At 38.8% G+C, this 20338-nt stretch overlaps 1 protein-coding gene across 3 annotated transcripts in view; it reads left to right on the plus strand.

Moving 5' to 3' along the window:
- The window catches only part of Sbf2 (SET binding factor 2), a 365757-nt gene that overhangs the window by 305692 nt on the left and 39727 nt on the right, over positions 1-20338 (plus strand). For all 3 annotated transcript variants that reach the window (XM_052201159.1, XM_052201166.1, XM_052201176.1), the window contains exons 26-28: positions 3290-3488; positions 16650-16846; positions 19099-19239. In XM_052201159.1, the coding sequence (XP_052057119.1) occupies positions 3290-3488; positions 16650-16846; positions 19099-19239 (537 nt within the window). The remainder of the gene's footprint in view (positions 1-3289; positions 3489-16649; positions 16847-19098; positions 19240-20338) is intronic.

The raw sequence follows: 20338 nt of genomic DNA on the forward strand, positions 1-20338 counted from the left end.
TGATTTTCTCAAAGAACCAGCTGCTTGTTTTCTTGATTCTTTCTATAGTGTTTTTGTTTGTAGTTGGTTAATTTCAGCCCTGAATTTGATGATTTCCTGCCTTCTACTCCTCTTGGGTGCATTAGCTTCTTTTTGTTCTAAAGCTTTCAGGTGCTCTGTTAAGCTGCTAGTGTATGCTCTCTCCAGCTTATTTTTGTAGGTACTCAGAGCTATGAGTTTTCCTTTAGCACTGCTTTCGTTGCGTCCCATAAATTTGGGTATGTTGTGCCTTCATTTTCATTAAATTCTAAAGAGTCTTTGATTTCTCTCCTTATTTCTCCCTTGACCAAGGTATCATTGAGCAGAGAATTGTTCAGCTTCCATGTGTATGTGGGCTTTTTGTTGGTTTTGTTGCTATTGAAGACCACCCTTATTCCATAGTGATCTAATAGGAGGCATCGGATTAGTTTGATCATCTTATATCTATTGAGGTCTCTTTTGTGACCAATTATATGGTCCATTTTGGAGGTACCATGAGGTGCTGAGAAGAAGGTATATTCTTTTGATTTAGGATGAAATGTTCTATAGATATCTATTAATTCCATTTGGTCCAAAACTTCTGTTAGTTTGTTTCACTGTGTCTCTGTTAAGTTTGTGTTTCCCTGATCTGTCCATTTTTGAGAGTGGGGTATTTAACTCTCCCACAATTATTTTGTGGGGTGAGATGTGTACTTTAAACTTTAGTAAAGTTTCTTTTACAAATGTGGATGCCCTTTCATATGGAGCATAGATGTTCAGAATTGAGAGTTCTTGGTAGATTTTTCCTTTGATGAGTATAAAGTGTCCTTTCGTGTCTTTTTTGATGACTTTTGGTTGAAAGTCTATTTTATTGGATATTAGAATGGCTACTCTAGCTTGTTTCCTGGGACTATTTGCTTGGAAAACTGTTTTCCAGCCTTTTACTCTGAGGTAGTATTTGTTTATGACATTGAGATGTGTTTCCTGTATGCAACAAAATCTTGGGTCCTATTTACATATCTGTTAGTCTATGTCTTTTTATTGGGGAATTGAGTCCATTGATGTTAAGAGATATTAAGGAATAGTGATTGTTGCTTCCTGCTATTTTTGATGTAATTTTTATGTTTGTGTGCTTATCTTCTTTTGGGTTTGTTGAAACAAGATTAATTTCTTGCTTTTTCTAGTGTGTAGTTTCCCTCCATTTGTTGGTGTTTTCCATTCATTATCCTTTGAAGGGCTGGATTTGTGGGAAAATACTGTGTAAATTGGTTTTTGTCATGGAATACCTTGGTTTCTTCATCAATGATAGTTGATCAATTTGCTGGATATAGCAGTCTAGGTTGGCATTTGTGTTCCCTTAGGGTCTGCATGACATCTGCCCAAGATCTTCTGGCTTTCATAGTCTCTCATGAGAAGTCTGGTGTAATTCTGAGAGGTCTATCTTTATATGTTACTTGACCATTTTCCCTTACTGCTTTTAATATTCTTTCTTTGTTTAGTACATTTGGTGTTTTAATTATTATGTGACAGGATGAATTTCTTTTCTGGTCAAATCTATTTGGAGTTCTGTAGGCTTCTTGTATGTTCATGGTTATCTCTTTCTTTAGGTTAGGGAAGTTTTCTTCTATAATTTTGTTGAAGACATTTACTGGCCCTTTCAGTTGGAAATCTTCACTCTCTTCTATGCCTATAATCCTTAGGTTTGGTCTTCTCATTTTGTCCTGGATTTCCTGGATGGTTTGGGTCAGGAGCTTTTTGCATTTTGCATCTTCTTTGATTGTTGTGTCTATGCTTTCTATGGTATCTTCTGCATCTGAGATTCTCTCTTCTATCTCTTGTATTCTGTTGTTGATGCTTAGATCCATGACTCCTGACTTCTTCCCTAGGTTTTCTATGTCCAGAGTTGTTTCCCTTTGTGATTTCTTTATTGTTTCTACCTCCACTTTTGGATCCTGGGTGGTTTTGTTCAGTTCCTTCACCTGTTTTATTGTGTTTTCCTGTAGTTCTTTAAGGGCTTCTCCCTGTTGTGTTCTCCTGTATTTCTTTAAGGGAGTTATTTATGTCCTTCTTGAAGCCTTCTAATAGCATCATGACCTGTGATTTTAAATCCAAATCTTGTTTTTCTGGTGTGTTGGGATATCCAGGACTTGCTGTTGTAGGAGAATTGGGTTCCTATGGTGCCATATTGCCTTGATTTCTTTTAGCAACGTTCCCATGTTTGCCTTTTTCCATCTGGTTATCTCTGGTGTTGGTCCTCCTATCACTCGCTGGTGCTTATCCCTCCTTTGTGCCTGAAAACCTATCTCAGCACCCCTGGGTGACCATCTTTCCCCTGGCACAGAGTGATGTGGGGCTGCCCAGCTCCTGAGTGCAGGTGGGTTCCTGGTGGTAGGAGTCCCAAGTGATCTTACACTTAGAAGTTCTCTACATTCCTGGCTGTAACAGCCCACTCAGTCATAGGAGTGCAGATGGTGGCCTTACCTCTAACCTCGGGAATCCCTGCAGAGCAGATGTCCCCTAGCAGACTAGGTGCACAGACAGCTGTGGCAGCGCTGCCCACCTCCTGGGTGCAGGTGGGCCTCTGGCGGGCCATGTTCCACGCAATCTTACACTTGGGTGTTCCCTGCGTACCTGGCTGTACCTGTCTCTAGATAACAGATTTGAAGATAGATTTTACTAATAGATTATCTTCTGTGTTATATACAAATGATTGTACTTTAGTATCAATGATAGACTGACTGAAACAGAGAAATATAGCTAGTAAATTTAAGATGACATGATCTTTCATTGTTTTGTTTTGTTTCTTTTAGAAATGGGTTCATAGGATGCATTCCAGACTGGCCTGGAACTTATTCTGTAGATCAGGCTGGCCTGGAACTTATGGTATTCCTGCCTTTACCTCCCAAATGCTGGGGTTTTAGGAATGTGCCTACAATGCCTAACTTTGTTCTTAGTAGTTATTTAAATGATACTACTTCCCTGTTTTGTTTTGATTTGTTTTGTTTTGTTTTAATTGAGTCCTGGTATCCCTAACCTTCAAAAGAAGGTTTTGAGCTAGGCATGACATTATAGGCCTTGAATATCAGCATTGGGGAGGGAGACACAGGCAGATCTCTGTATCCAGACCAACCTTGTCTACATATCAAGTTCCAGGTCAACACAAGCTGTATAGTGAGACCATGTCTCCAGAAAGAAGTAGTAGTAATAATTGTTGTCACCATCCTCGTTGTTGTTGTTCTGAGGTTTTTACTTTGAGCTGATCATTTTGACAAAATCTATTCCTATCTGTCAGTTTCAGATGATAGTGAACTTCCCACAAGTACAACCCTGAAGGCCTCAGAGAAATCTACAATGGAACAGTTGGTGGAGAAAGCATGCTTCAGAGATTATCAGCGGTTAGGTTTGGGAACCATAAGTGGCAATTCCTCTCGTTCAAAACCAGAGTATTTCCGTGTTACTGCCTCCAACAGGCTGTACTCGCTATGCCGTAGGTAAGTATCAATGGGCTTCAGAAAAAGACCTTTCTTTATTTCCCAATTGAGCCTTTAAGTTGTTCCAGAAGCGTGACTCTGGAGACAGGTAAACCGAAGAGATGTTTTGTGCGATAGGAAACAGCAGCCCATTGGAGTCTCAGGACAGGTTGATCACTGATAGTGCCTCTGCTATAGCGGGTGACACTGCCTGTCCTCTCTGTGCATTTTCCTTACTTACGTTTCGTTGTGTAGTTCCTCTGTTTCCTGTCATGTGTGAAGAGGACCTGGAGTAAGAGTAGCATTTGCCCAGACAGATGGAAGAGAAGAGCATTTGCTGTAGGCCTGAGCTCCACAGGCCGTTCCCAGGGCCAAAGAATAAAGATTTCCATTTTGCATGTGTTCACTAAAGAGTGAATAGGTTTGGCAGGTTTTGGCCTTAGGATATAGTTTGTGATTCAGACATAGATGGAGGCTCTTGTATATTATCTACTTAGAGTATTTTCAAAGAAACAACTTAAAGAATGAAGATGAACACCTTTTCTGTATTCTTGTTGCTTATTGCTGTTTTCCAAAATGGTAAGCTCTCCTTTGTGCTTTACTCTCTATAAGAATATATTATCTCTAAAACTGTATTCTACCCTCCACAAGTTTAATTCTTTGATTACAAGGTAAATGATTTTATTTGTATTTATAAATTTTAATTTCATTAAGTAGTACTAAAAGTAATTTATAAATGGCAGACCTTGTATATATTTTAGAAAGTTGCCTTAATGCTACTATTAGTCTCAACTCTAATTATTGAAGAACTATAGGTTTATTGTTTTAAATGGTAATTCAATTTACATGAATTTATAAAATAATCACATGATTTTATGAACTTGAGAAACAACCTGGGAATATATTTTGAGACTGTGGTCAAGGAAAATATTTGCATGAAAACTAAATATTTAGGATCCTATTCAGGATACACTGTCATTTTTCTGGACTTTTCTGTCCTTCATACTAACTCCTCTTTATAAATAAGTACAAGAGGAATTGTAAGTGTAATGTCATGCTAGGGAAAACTTTCTATCAGAATTATGTCTGCTAGTGAGAGAACAGACATCATCATTTATCATTCCAATCTTTCTGAAATAGTAAAATCTTTTTGTTATAAGCTTATAACTATTGTCCTGGTTACCTTTTGGTAATTAAAATATAATTACATTATTTCCCCCTTCCTTTTCCCCCTTCCAATCTTTCCCATACATCCCCTTTTCTCTCTTTTAAATAATATGTTTATATGTATATATTTCTAAATCTATAAATACAGCCTTCTCAGTTCATATAAATGTTACTTGTTGTCTTAGTTAGGGTTTCTATTGCTGTAATGAAACACCATGACCAAAACCAAGTTTGGGAGCAAAAGGTTTATTTCACACACACACTTCCCTGTCACAGTTCATCTAAAGCAATGAATATAGGAGCTCACACAGGGCAGAAACATGGTCATAAGAGCTGGTGCAGAAGCCATGAAGAGGTGCTGCTTACTGGCTTGCTTCCCAGAACTTGTTCAGACTACTTTCTTACAAACCCAGGACCATCAGCGCATCGATGGCACTACTTCCAATCTGGGCTCTCTTACAATAATCACAGTTAAGAAAATGCCCTACAGGCTTGCCTACAGCCTGATGTTACGAAGACGTTTTCTCAATTGAGGTTTTCTCTTCTGATGACTCTAGCTTGTATCAAGTTGACATAAAACTAGCCTGTGTGTGTGTGTGTACACAACATATGTCTGTATGTTTTTGTGTATGAATTCAGGGCTAACCAATTGGTATTGGATAACCATTGTAGGGGCCTTTCCCTAGGTAAGACATTTTCTCAATGTTCTTGAGTTGCCTGTAGTTTTTTATGTAGGATTGAGACATGATGGTCTTTCCCCCACCCGCTTTAGCATATCTATTGTTGTCCTAATAGAGGACTATTGGAACACTTCTTATTAGAAGTCATTTATGGTGGATGAAAAGAATACATATCAACCAAACTATTAGGAGGAAACACAGTCTAGAAGGAAAAAGAGTAGCAAGCATGTAAAGATTTAAATTAATGTTCTGTATGTATTGATTAATGCTGAAAATTTATATGGTAGCAATTACTCCTTGACCAGATAATTCCCCAACTAATCACACATCTTTTAATATTTCAAAGCTTAGGCCTTAGCTAGGCAGACTCAAAGCGCAACTTAACCAACCACCTAGCCCCTTCCAGCCACATGGTTAGCTCTACCTTCCAGGCCTCTAGTCACATCTGTCTCCATATCTCCTGGCAAAACTTTTCTTTCTTCCCAGAGTTCCTTTCTCCCTCCCAGGAAGTCCTGCCTGTCTCCCTCTACTGGCCAATCACAGGCTTTAGCCTTTTATTAATCAATTAACTTGGGGGGCAAAGTTTGCACAACAAAAGCTGGTGTATGTGAGAATTTGCTTGTCTTGGGGCGACCAGGGGTACAGAATTTAACATTTGTATACATAGCAGCATCAGTCCAACCCTACAAGAAGGAAGAAAAGTAAGACATAGATAATGCAGGTATAAAAGCGTTGACTTAAATTCACACAAATCAATAAGGAATTATAAATTGAATTTCTAATTTTAAAAAAGAAATTAGGAAGGTGTTTTTTTTTTTGAGTATTTTGCTGATATTAAAGGACCTAATTAGGGGGCTGGAGAGACGGCTCTGTTTGGTTTGTGCTTGCAGACAGGAAGCCTGGCATGGCTGGCTTCTGAGAGGCACTACCAGCTACTGACTGAGACAAATGCAGATACTTGCAGCCAATCATTAGACTGAGGTCATGGACCCATATGCAAGAGTTAGAGGAAGGACTGAAGGAACTGAAGGGGATTGCAACCCCATAGGAAGAATAACCCTGTCAACTAACCCCCACCCCTCAGAGCTCCTAGAGATTAAGCCAAAAACCAAGGAGTATATATGTGCTGGTTTGTGGCCCCAGGCAAATGTGTAGTGGAGGATTGCCTTGTCTAGCCTCAGTGGAAGAGGATACATTTAATCCTGTGGAAACTTGATGCCCCAGGGAAAAGAGATGATGGTGGGGTGAGCAGGTAGAGAGGAGTACCCTCTCAGAAATTGGGGGTGAAGAAATTGGACAGGGGGAATTAGGAAGGGGGGCAACTTTTAGAGTGTAAATAAATAAAAAAATTAATTAAAAAATGGATTTGAGGAAACCAGCTATACACCCAGCAGCCATCAAGGAAGAGGCAGCCTTCACAGGTTGAGTCCAGCCCTGCACAGCCAGGGATCCAGTCAGGAGGCCTCTGGGAAGAGCCTTCTGGTCTCCACCTCTGGATTGGGAACACCCTCGGCCACAGAGCGCCATCTCCAAGCAGTGCAGGAAGCCAGCTATACACCCTGCAGCCAGTGAGGAGGAGACAGCCAACACAGCCTGCATCTAGAGCTGATCGGGGCCACAGATATACATACCCGAATACAACTACAAGAGAGTGGGTCTCGGCTGCTATCTTTGCTTCTGTGACTGTGTAACAGATTGGTTTCACCAGAGTAGAGGATCACGTGGGACACACTACACCAGGACTCCACCTGCACTCAGGAACTCTGCAGCACCACGACAATTTGTGCCAGGAGAAAGCAGCTCACCCAGGGTTGCTGAGATAGGCCTACAGGCACACACACAGGAGGTGCAAGCTCCAGCCAGTGACAGCAGGCCCAACTAACACCAGAGACAACCAGATGACAAAAGGCAAATGTGGGAATGTTGCTAACAGAAATCAAGGCAATATGGCACCACCTGAACCCAATTCTCCCACAACAGCAAGTCCTGGATGTCCCAATACAGTAGGAAAGCAAGATTTTGATTTAAAATCACAGGTCATGATGCTGATGGAGGGCATCATGGAGGGCTTCCAGAAGGACATAAATAACTCCCTAAAAGAAATATAAGAGAACACAAGTAAACAGCAAGAAGCCCTTGAAGAACTAAAGGAAAGCACAACAAAACAGGTGAAGGAATTAAACAAAGTCATCCAGGATCTAAAGAAGGAGGTAGAACAATAAAGAAATCACAAAGGGAGACAACTCTGGACATAGAAAACCTAGGAAAGAAGTCAGGAGTCATGGATCTAAGCATCAACAACAGCATACAAGAGATAGAGGAGAGAATCTCGGATGCAGAAGATACCATAGAAAACATTAATTCAATAGTCAAAGAAAATGAAAAATGCAAAAAGCTCCTAACCCAAAATATCCAGGAAGTCCAGGACAAAATGAGAAGACCAAACCTAAGGATTATAGGCATAGAAGAGAGTGAAGACTTCCAACTGAAAGGGCCAGTAAATGTCTTCAACAAAATTATAGAAGAAAACTTCCCTAACCTAAAGAAAGAGATAACCATGAACATACAAGAAGCCTACAGAACTCCAAATAGATTTGACCAGAAAAGAAATTCATCCTGTCACATAATAATTAAAACACCAAATGTACTAAACAAAGAAAGAATATTAAAAGCAGTAAGGGAAAATGGTCAAGTAACATATAAAGATAGACCTCTCAGAATTACATCAGACTTCTCATGAGAGACTATGAAAGCCAGAAGATCCTGGGCAGATGTCATGCAGACCCTAAGGGAACACAAATGCCAACCTAGATTGCTATATCCAGCAAATTGATCAACTATCATTGATGGAGAAACCAAGGTTTTTCATAACAAAAACAAGTTTACACAGTATTTTCCACAAATCCAGCCCTTCAAAGGATAATGAATGGAAAACACCAACAAATGGAGGGAAACTACACACAAGAAAAAGCAAGAAAGTAATCTCTTTTCAACAAACCCAAAAGAAGATAACCACACAAACATAAAAATTATATCAAAAATAGCAGGAAGCAACAATCACTATTCCTTAATATCTCTTAACATCAATGGACTCAATTCCCCAATAAAAAGACATAGACTATTAGACTGGATTTGTAAACAAGACCCAACATTTTGCTGCATACAGGAACCGCATCTTAGTGTCAAATACAAATACTACCTAAAGGCTGGAAAACAGTTCTCCAAGCAAATAGTCCCAGGAAACAAACAGGAGTAGCCATTCTAACATAAGATAAAATAGACTTTTAACCAAAGGTCATCAAAAAAGATACAGAAGGCCACTTTATACTCATCAAAGGAAAAATCTACCAGGAAGAACTCTCAATTTTGAACATCTATGCCCCAAATACAAGGGCACCAGCATTCGTAAAAGAAACTTTACTAAAGCTTAAAGCACACATCGTACCCCACACAATAATTGTGGGGGACTTAAACACCCCACTCTCAAAAATGGACAGATCAGGGAAACACAAATTAAACAGAGTCACAGTGAAACTAACAGAAGTTTTGGACCAAATGGAATTAATAGATATCTATAGAACATTTTATCCTAAATCAAAAGAATATACCTTCTTCTCAGCACCTCATGGTACCTTTTCCAAAATGGACCATATAATTGGTCACAAAAGAGACCTCAATAGATATAAGATGATCAAACTAATCCAATGCCTCCTATTAGATCACTATGGAATAAGGGTGGTCTTCAATAGCAACAAAACCAACAAAAAGCCCACATACACATGGAAGCTGAACAATTCTCTGCTTAATGATACCTTGGTCAAGGAAGAAATAAGGAGAGAAATCAAAGACTTTTTAGAATTTAATGAAAATGAAGGCACAACATACCCAAATGTATGGGACGCAATGAAAGCAGTGCTAAGAGGAAAACTCATAGCTCTGAGTACCTACAAAAATAAGCTGGGGAGAGCATACACTAGCAGCTTAACAGAGCACCTGAAAGCTTTAGAACAAAAAGAAGCTAATGCACTCAAGAGGAGTAGAAGGCAGGAAATCATCAAATTCAGGGCTGAAATCAACTAGGTTGAAACAAAAAGTACTATACAAAGAATCAACAAAAGTAGGAGCTGGTTCTTTGAGAAAATCAACAAGATAGATAAACCTTTAGCCAGACTAACAAGAGGGCACAGAGACAGTATCCAAATTAACAAAATCAGAAATGAAAAGGGTGAAATAACAACAGAAACTGAGGAAATCCAAAAAATTATCATATCCTACTACAAAAGCCTATACTCAACAAAACTGGAAAATCTGGATGAAATGGACAGTTTCCTAGACAGATACCAATTACCAAAATTTAATCAGGATCAGATAGACCATCTAAATGGTCCCATTACCCCTAAAGAAATAAAAGTGGTCATTGACAGTCTCCCAACCAAAAAAAGGACAGGAACAGATGGCTTTAGTCAGAATTCTATCAGACATTCAAAGAGACCTAATGCCAATATTCTTCAACCTATTCCACAAAATAGAAACAGAATGAACATTACCCAACTCATTCTTTGAAGCCACAATTTCGCTGATGAGAACCTTAGACCAATTTCCCTTATGAATATTGATGCAAAAATACTCAATAAAATTCTTGCCAACCGAATCCAAGAACACATCAAAACAATCATTCACCATGATCAAGTAGGCTTCATCCCAGGGATGCAGGGATAGTTCAATATACGGAAATCCATCAATGTAATCCACTACATAAACAAACTCAAAGAAATAAACCACGTGGTCATTTCGTTAGATACTGAAAAAGCATTTGACAAAATTCAGCATTCTTTCATGTTAAATGGCTTGGAAAGAACAGGAATTCAAGGCACATACCTAAACATAATAAAAGCGATATACAGCAAACCAGTAGCCAACATCAAATTAAATGGAAAGAAACTTGAAGCAATCCCACTAAAATCAGGGACTAGACAAGGCTGCCCTCTCTCTCCATATTTATTCAATATAGTACTTGAAATTCTAGCCAGAGCAATTAGACAACAAAAGGTCAAAGGGATACAAATTGGAAAGGAAGAAGTCAAACTATCACTATTTGCAGATGATATGATAGTATACTTAAGTGACCCAAAAAACTCTACCAGAGAACTCCGACAGCTGATAAACAACTTCAGCAAAGTGGCTGGATATAAAATTAACTCAAGCAAATCAGTAGCCTTCCTATACTCAAAGGATAAACAGGCTGAGAAAGAAATTAGGGAAATGACACCCTTCACAAAAGCCACAAACAATATAAAGTATCTTGGTGTGACTCTAACCAAACAAGTGAAAGATCTGTATGACAGGAACTTCAAGTCTTTGAAGAAAGAAATCAAAGAAGACCTCAAAAGATGGAAAAATCTTCCATGCTCTTGGTCTGGCAGGATTAATATAGTAAAAATGGCCATCTTGCCAAAAGCAATCTACAGATTCAATGCAATCCCCATCAAAATCCCAACTCAATTCTTCATAGACTTAGAAAGAGCAATTCTCAAATTCATCAGCAATAACAAAAAAACCCAGGATAGCTAAAACTATTCTCAACAGTAAAAGAACTTCTGGGGGAATCAGTATCCCAGACCTCAAGCAGTACTACAGAGCAATAGTGTTAAAAACTGCATGGTATTGGTACCATGACAGGCAAGCAGGTCAATGGAATAGAATTGAAGACCCAGAAATGAACCCACAGAACTATGGTGGCTTGATCTTTGATAAAGGAGCTACAACCAAAAAAGATAGTCTTTTCAACAAATGGTGCTAGTTCACCTGGAGGTCAGCATGCAAAAGAATGCAAATTGATCCATTCTTACCTCCTTGTACTAATCTCAAGTCCAGGTGGATAAAGAACCTCCACATAAAACCTGACACACTGAAACTAATAGAAATGAAACTGGGGAAGACCCTTGAGGACATGGGCACAGGGGAAAATTTACTGAACAGAACACAGCTTATGCTCTAAGATCAAGAATTGACAAATGGGAGCTCATAAAACTACAAAGTTTCTGTAAGGCAAAGGACATTGTCAAAAGGACAAAACGGCAACCAACAAATTGGGAAAAGATCTTTACCAACACTACATCTGACAAAGGGCTTATATCCAAAATATACAAAGAACTCAAGAAGGTAGACTCCAGAGAGCCATATAACCCTATTATATAATGGGGTATAGAGCTAAACAGAGAATTGTCACCTGAGGATTATTGAATGGCTGATAAGCACCTAAAGAAATGTTCAACATCCTTAGTCATCAGGGAAATGCAAATCAAAACAACCCTGAGATTTCACCTCACACCAGTCAGAATGGCCAAGTTCAAAAACTCAGGAGAAAACAGGTGCTGGTGAGGATGTGTAAAAAGAGGAACACTCCTCTACTGCTGGTGGGAATGCAAGCTGGTACTACCACTTTGGAAGTCAGTCTGGCGGTTCCTCAGAAAACTGGGAGTGATACTTCCAGAGGACCCCGCTATACCACTCCTGGGCATATACCCAGAGGATTCCCCAGCATGCAGTAAGGACATATGCTCCACTATGTTCATATCAGCCTTATTTATAATAGCTAGAGAAACTGGAAAGAACCCAGATGTCCCTCAACAGAGGAATGGATACAGAAAATTTGGTATATATACACAATGGAGTACTATTCATCCATTAGAAACAATGAATTCATGAAATTCTTAGACGAATGGATGGAACTGGAGAACATCATCCTAAGCGAGTGTACTGGCTGGTTTTGTGTGTCAACTTGACACAGGCTGGAGTTACCACAGAGAAAGGAGTTTCAGTTGCGGAAGTGCCTCCATGAGATCCATCTGTGAGGCATTTTCTCAATTAGTGATCAAGGGGTAGGGTCCCTTGTGGGTGGTACCATCCTTGGGCTGGTAGTCTTGGGTTCTATAAGAGAGCAGGCTGAGCAAGCCAGTAGAAGCAAGCCAGTAAGGAACATCTCTCCATGGCCTCTGCATCAGCTCCTGCTTCTTAACCTGCTTGAGTTCCAGTCCTGACTTCCTTTTGTGATGAACAGCAATGCAGAAGTGTAAGCTGAATAAACCCTTTCCTCCCCACTTGCTTCTTGCTCATGATGTTGTGCAGGAATAGAAACCCTGACTAAGACAGTGAGGTAGCCTAGTCTCAAAAGAACACTCATGGTATGCACTCACTGATAAAGCCTAGAAGCTTGGAATACCCAAGATAAATTTCATATATCAAATGATGCCCAAGAAGAAGGAAGGAGTGGCCTCTGGTCTTGGAAAGGCTCAGTGCAGCAGTGTAGGAGAATACCAGTACAGGGAAGTGGGAAGGGGTGGATTGGTGAACAGGGGGAGGGAAGAGGGCTTATGGGTCTTTCAGGGAGGGGGGGAATCCAGGAAAGGGAAAATCAGTTGAAATGTAAATAAAGAATATATTGAAAAAATAAATAAAAATAAAAAAGGACTTAATGTACAAAAATACAAAAGATCAGGGCCAAAAAGGTTATAAAATATATCATATGAAACTGAAAATGAAACTGTTGTCAGTATAAAAATGTCAAAGTAGACATTAAAGTAAAAACTACTATGAAACAAAAAGAAAAATACTAAAAATAAAAAGGCATCACTAATAATGAAGTCCAAGTAGAGTTACTACAGAATGCAGAGCTGCCTTCACACTTGACATTTAGTCAGAAAAAAAAAATTGCCACATTGATAAATTTAAAAGAAAAGTATGTAATACATAAAATAAAAAGTATGTAATACATGGAAAAATATTTTAGATCAATATACATTATGATTTTTATTTTAAAAAATCTCTCAAAAATAGGAAAGAGCTATTCTCTATAGCTCCTGCTCTGGTCAGATCTTATAACTCTCAGAGGATAAGTCATTTAATGCTAAAGTATTGGAAGTTTTTCTCTTTCAGCGGCAAGACAAGAATTCCCATTATCACACCTGTATAATGTAATACAAAAAAACTAGATAAAATGGTAGGAAACCTAAATGAATCTAGAGGTAAATTTTTAAAGTAAGTAAGTGAATTTGGTAAGTGGTATAAGTTAGTGATGCATAATTAATTAGATGTCAGTCAAAATATTACAAAGTTTTCCAGGTTAATATCCACTTATTAGTGAGTGCATACCATGATTGATCTTTTGACACTGGGTTACCTCACTTAGTATGATGTTCTCCAACTCCATCCATTTGCCTAAGAATTTCATGAATTCATTGTTTCTAATGGCTGAATAGTACTCCATTGTATATATATACCACATTTCTTTGCATCCACTCTTCTGTTGAGGGATACCTGGGTTCTTTCCAGCTTCTGGCTATTATAAATAGGGCTGCTATGAACATAGTGGAGCATGTATCCTTATTACACAGCAGCATCTTATAAAGCCAAATACAATAAAAGCTTATACACAGGTGCAGAAAGTGCTTCTGGGTGGTTGGTTCAGGTCCAAACTTATTGTGGCTAACTATAACAAAGCAGTTCTGATTCGTTTCCAAGGGCACAGAACATAACAGAATATGCAATCAACTTGGCCATGAAAAAGTTCCCTAGTAACAGCAAAAACAACATATAAGAGAGTCTCCTTATAATATTAGTAACAGCACAAAATGGCAGAGTAGCCATGTAACAGTTACCTAGGTGTTAACATTCCATCTAGGCCTTAACACTCCTGGTCTCTACATATTGTTTCTCCACTCTTCTTCTCCTTGTGTTATTCTCTACATGTAGGCTCCTTTGGGACCCCCTGACTGGGGTCAGAAGTCTCACCCTATCACTTCTGCCCAGCTAATTGGCTGATCAACTCTTATTACCAATCAAAGATTATGGAAAATAATTTTGCATAATATAGAAACCAGAGATGCTTGACCATGCCAGCATCTGGGCTGCAACCAGTTGTCTGAATACACAGTGAACAAAACCATTCCCCAGCAGTTCAATAACTGAGCACAGAGTGTCTAGTAAATACATGAAAAATGCTAACCTTTAGTCCTTACAAAAATGCAAATCAGAGCATTACGATCCCATTTTTGCCCCCAGTCAGAATGATTTTGGCAAGACAGTAAGTAGCAAGAAATGATTGAGATTATGGGGATGGAGCCTTTTATCCTGCTGTTGAGAATATAAACTGGTGTGATCTATATGGAAATCAGGATGGAGTTTCCTCAAAATACTGAAGTAGAATTTCTATATGATCTGGCTATAGCACTGATGGGATAAACCTGAGAGATAAATCTAAGTCAGCCTACCACAGCCATACTTGCATGTGCATGTTTATTGTAGCACTGTTTACAATGCCAAAATGTGGAGCCAGCCTAGATGACCATGACAGATGATTAAAGAGAATGTGGTATGTCTATACATATGTATGTATGTATATATATATAGATATATATACATATGTATGTATATATAGATACATACATACATACATACATACACACACAATGGAATTTTATTCAGCTACAAAATAAATGAAAATATATCATTTGCAGGAAAGTGAATGGAACTGGTGAGCATTATGTTAGGCAAAATAGATTGACTTGTAAATAAAAATACCATATTTTCACTAATATGCAGAATCTACATTTAAATAGATGTGACATGAGAGTAAATGTACTCTGTGAAGAGAAAGTCTAACAGATGAAGGTGAGCAGGGGGCAGGAGAAGGTCAAGGACATGAGAGCAGAAGCTAATGTTTGGTGGGAGGGAGGTGAGCAAGAATCGGGAGGAGTTGGGCGATAGGTGTACAATCTTATTAGTGTACCTAATACCAGTTATTTGTGAACTTAAAATACATAATGTGGTAAATTTTATGCCAAGCATATTTAACCATGATAATAAAAACATTATCCAAAAGCATGATGGATTAGTAGTCAAAGAGTTAAATTGTGAAACCTCTTGAGTGTGAGTCTTCAAATAAAACAAATTGCTGTCTTTCACTTACAACATGAGGTATGCTCGCTTTCCCAGCATCCTGTCCTGAACTCTATGAGCCAGTCTTTAAAGATAAATACATAAATACTAAGATATATAAAATTCTCTGAGAATTAATTGTAAGGGTTTTTTTAATTAAAAATTACTTTTTCTCTTCTTTTATTGGATTTTTTCTTTATTTACATTTCAAATGTTATTGCCTTTCCCACCCACCCCCAAAAACCTCCTATCCCATCCCCCTCCCCCTGCTTCTATGAGGGTGCTCACCCATCCACCCACTCCCACCTCCCTGCCCTGGCATTCTCCTGCTCTGGGGCCTCGTGTCTTCACAGGACCAAGGGCCTCTCCTCACACTGATGCCCACAAGCCATCCTCTGCTACACATGTGGCTGGAGCCATGGGTCCATGGCATAGTCTTTGGTTGGTGATTTGGTCTCTGGGGTATCTGGTTGATTGATACTGTTGTTCTTCCTATGGTGTTGCAAACCCCTTCAGCTTCTTCAGTCCTTTCTCTAACTCCTCCATTGGGGACTTTGTACTCAGTTCAATGGTTGGCTGCAACCATTCACCTCTGTATTTGTTGGGTTCTGGCAGAGCCTCTCAGGAGACAGCTATATTAGGCTCCTGTCAACAAGTACTTCTTGGCATCTGCAATAGTGTCTAGATTTGGTGACTGTATGTGGGATGGATCCCCAGGTGGGGCAGTCTTTGGACGGCCTTTCCTTCTGTCTCTGCTATAACACAAACTTGGTTGTATACACCCTTAATCCAAACTTTTGGAAGGCAGAGGTAAGTGGGTCTCTGTGAGTTCAAACACAGCTTGGTTTCCATCAAATTCCAGGCCAGCCAGGATTATTTAATAAGCCCTTGGTTGTATGTAAATAAATAAATGAACAAACAAACATCATTATATGGTGCTAATGAAATGGTTAAACTTGTTTTGACCTTTGACATCTTGCCCTTAGACCAAACCATTCGGTTTTGAGTTTCTTTCACTTCTCAGGTAGTCTCAGACAGCTTTGTCTCTGTTGTTATTGCCATGAGTTGCTGACAGTTTGATGTGTTCTTATAACACAGACTGCTCCTAGCAGTCCTAGTTAGCAGCAGGTGGGTCTCTGTAAGTTCAAGGCCTTCTTCATGTGTATGGCAAGTTCCAGGTCAAACAGAGCTTTGTGATAAGACCCTATCTCAAAAAAAGAAAGAAAAGAAAAGAAGGAAGGAAGGAAGAAAAAAGAATTTAAATAAACTTCCAAATTTTATGATATATCTCAACCAATGTGTTTCTGCTATGTTATTTACACTTTTACATTATCTCTCTCCCCTGCCCTGTTTCTTACCCTTCTCCTCCCCATACTCATTCCCTCTGCCATTCCTGAAGCTATCCTGGCCTTTTAGTCATACCTCAAGCTGTACAAGACAGTAGTTTACCAAGAGTAGCCCGCTGCTATCGACACAATCGCCTGCCCGTCGTATGTTGGAAGAACTCAAGAAGTGGTACTCTGCTCCTCCGATCTGGAGGATTCCATGGGAAGGGAGTTGTCGGTCTGTTCAAATCACAGAACTCCCCTCAAGCCGGTAAGCATGTCTGTACAACACAGCTCTCACTGAGTATTCCCAAAACTCAGCCAGGACTTGGGAGACTGCGGCAGGAACACTTGATCCCAGGAGTTTAGATGCCATAGTGAGACCAGACTGACAGAGTTCCCAAAATTAAGGGAAGTAAAACCTGGGCTCCAGCTGCCACGCCCCACCCTTTTTTCACTGTCCACGTGCAGAGTGCACAGGCTGGGCTTGAGTGAAGACGGCTGCTGGCTGCGGGGTGTCACCCTGCACTAGCATCTCACTACTGTGGCTCATAAAGTCTTTGGTTCTAGGCTCCTTTCATTCTGGCAAATCAGAATATCCACTGTTGGAAATTAGATTGTACCAATATTTGCTCTTTTGTCTGAAAAGTAATCTAGATATGTTTAACAGCTGCAGGGATAAAAAGGGATTTTTGTCTTGTGTAGCATTAGAATACACATGAACAGCCACAGTAAACTTGACCAGAATGCAGCTTTCAAGAGGTTTCAGACAAAAGAGGTTTTAGGAAAATAGGGAAATAAAAAGTGATTTGTCCCTTGTCCTGGGGATATATTTGAGTACCATAACCAAAGTAGTAAGGGCTTGAGCTATAGTTTGCTGTTTTCATAGTCTCTCGTTAAACTTTGGCCCACCGCAATATTAGATATGATTTTGGGAGTAGCATTCTTTCTTCTTCAGAATCCAAAGTCTTTGGTCAAGAAGGTAGAAGAGCCATGTGTTTTTTGAAATCTCTATTTTCAACCACTTCCCTCCTGAGAGCTGACCAGTGTGCTGCCTCATTTGCTTGATTGAGGGCATCATGCACAGTGCCCCTGGGTTGGCTTTTCTGCAGTACTGCAATTAAAGGAAGTTGATTTTACCACTTTCTGTTTTGGGAAATTCTTCTAAGCCAGAGAGTGTAGAACGGATCACGAGCTGGTCTAGGAGCAGAGAGCCTGTGAGCTCAGGAGCATTTGCAAGCATGGTCTGGTACAGTTTGAAGGTTATTCCACTGCATTCTGACTTATATGACAGGAATTTAATTGTTATATCCTATTATGTATTTTATATTTCTGAATAAATATATTTGCTTATATGTTGATGTTTTTCAAATTAGGATATATCTTCCTCCTAATTGATGTGATCAGAAAGAGTAGTGTCATAGTTAAACAGCACATGACCCTTATAATGATGTTGTAGAGCAAATAAAAATAATGTTAATTATTTTCTGTTTAAGGTATAAGAAAATGTATTATTCTATTGTCCTTTTAGCACACCTCTTTTTGGGGCCTGAGGTTGACAAGGATATAGTAACACCCGTAATCCCAACATTTGGGAGAGGTAGAAGCAGAAGGAGCAGTATTTCAAGGTTAGCCTCAACAATATGACTTTGTACTGCATCCAACCTTTATTAAAAATTGAGGATACAGGCTAGAGAGATGGCTCAGCAATTAAGAGCACTGACTAGACTTCAGAGGTCCTGAGTTCAATTCCTAGCAATTTCATGGTTGCTCACTACTATCATGATGGAATCCAATGCCCTCTTGGTGTGTCTGAAGACAACTACAGTGTATTCATATACATAAAATAAATATTTTTTAAACATGAAGAATACATACATAATTCTTTTAAAAACTGAATACATACATATATACACATATACATACATATACATATATACACATATACATACAAATACATATATATATACATATATACATACACACACACACACACATACCTATTTCAGTGATTCAGTTTTGTTTCACACAAACTAGGCTCATATACCTGCCAACTATTTGCTTTGTATTTATTTGTATTTGTGCCTATGTTCTGCCCTCTTTTAGAAGGATCAGAGAATGTGGCCAAAGTGGCTTCTGTCTTCCTCTATTCTTCCAGCAACAGAGCGCCACAAGCTCATGTCATCTGTTAAGCCAGTTAGGAAATCCTCACATTTGCCTACTCTGAAATGCCACTCTATCTTCTCTGCTCCCATGCAGTAGCCTGGGCAGGATGTGAGAAGATCATCAAAGAGATGTTTGTTAATCTTCATTTTGATTATCAATACACCAATGTTTAGAAGTCTAGTCCTGCCCTGGCTTTGCAGACTTGGGCCCTTTATGGGAGAATGATGAGAAACTGAGAAGTAGGTATATTGAAACCAGCATCAAAAGATAAGTCACAGAATACACTTAAAGTCTAACTGGCTTCTATATGTGGGTGTGGTGGCATGAAATTATATATGTTTTTCTTTTGTATTATAGTTTCTACCTCCTCTTTAGAATCTTCCAGTAGCATAGAGCAAGAAAAGTACTTGCAAGCCTTATTGACTGCAGTTATTGTCCATCAGAAGCTCAGAGGCAGCAGCACTCTCACTGTCAGGCCAGCACTTGCTCTGTCCCCAGGTAAGATCTGATGATACTTCCCTTGACAACTACTCAGAAAAGGCAGTGTCTGTTTCTGAGGTTGATCCCTTTAGATTTGTGCTTTTAGTTAATTCTGCATGAATGTAACATTTTTACCATGAAAGGTTAGAACTTTAGCTTCTTTTACTTAGAAGTCAAAGCACCACTGCTAATGTCTAGTAATTAGTAGCATGTGTAGAGATTCAGTTATTTTCTTTCAAAAATAATAATAATACAGGAGATATCAAACATAAAGTAATCCCTAAAGTCTAAGTCTATTTTACATAAACTTTAAAATATTATTATAAAGTTGAATGTATAATTTGAAAATCTGGTTATTAAATGTATAATTGATTAAAATTATCATATAAACTTGAAATTCCCAAAATTTCTTTAGCCATTTATTATTTTGCATTAGTTTGTTTTCTGTAGATTTGGATGAAGCCATTAAGACTTGTACTAATATTCTGTTTCAGTTATCATGTGATGGAACCCCAAAGGGTTCATGTAGAGGTAACCCTAATTGTTAGACAGGAGCATGTGACTTGAGAAGTTGGTCTCTTTGGCTTAATCAGCTCTCTGAATTACCTCAGCATAAGCAGAAAGTGGCTTTTCCTGCAAAGTAACACCACGCATGCCTTTTTCATTTATCACTGAACTCTCTGATTGCACTTGCCAAACCTAACTCTGTAATCTTCCAAGTATGTGTTATCTCTGCTGAAATAATAACATTGCCATGTTATCTCTAATAAAGCTTTTGGGATTTCAAAAGTACAGTGTTTGGCAGCAATTAGACATGCTACATGTGAAGATAACTTTTTGTCATTTGAGTAATGTTAACCTGAACACCATGGTTTTGTTTTTGTTTTTGTTTTTTTGTTTTTTGTTTTTTTTTTTTTTGGCTGACTTTAGGGACTGAAAGGAGGTCTTCAAGAATGTCCACTGTGCTTAAACAGGTAGTGCCAGGACATTTGGATGATGTAAACCCATCCAATAGCTTTGCTCGAGGAGGTTAGTAAGACCAATTTTATAACTGAGCACCAATAGAAGCTTAATAGCTGAGAACATTCTTCTAGATAGTGGATGTTTTTAAAATCAA

The sequence above is a fragment of the Apodemus sylvaticus genome, chromosome 1 (genome assembly GCF_947179515.1).
Source record: "Apodemus sylvaticus chromosome 1, mApoSyl1.1, whole genome shotgun sequence".
Classification (NCBI taxonomy): domain Eukaryota; kingdom Metazoa; phylum Chordata; class Mammalia; order Rodentia; family Muridae; genus Apodemus; species Apodemus sylvaticus.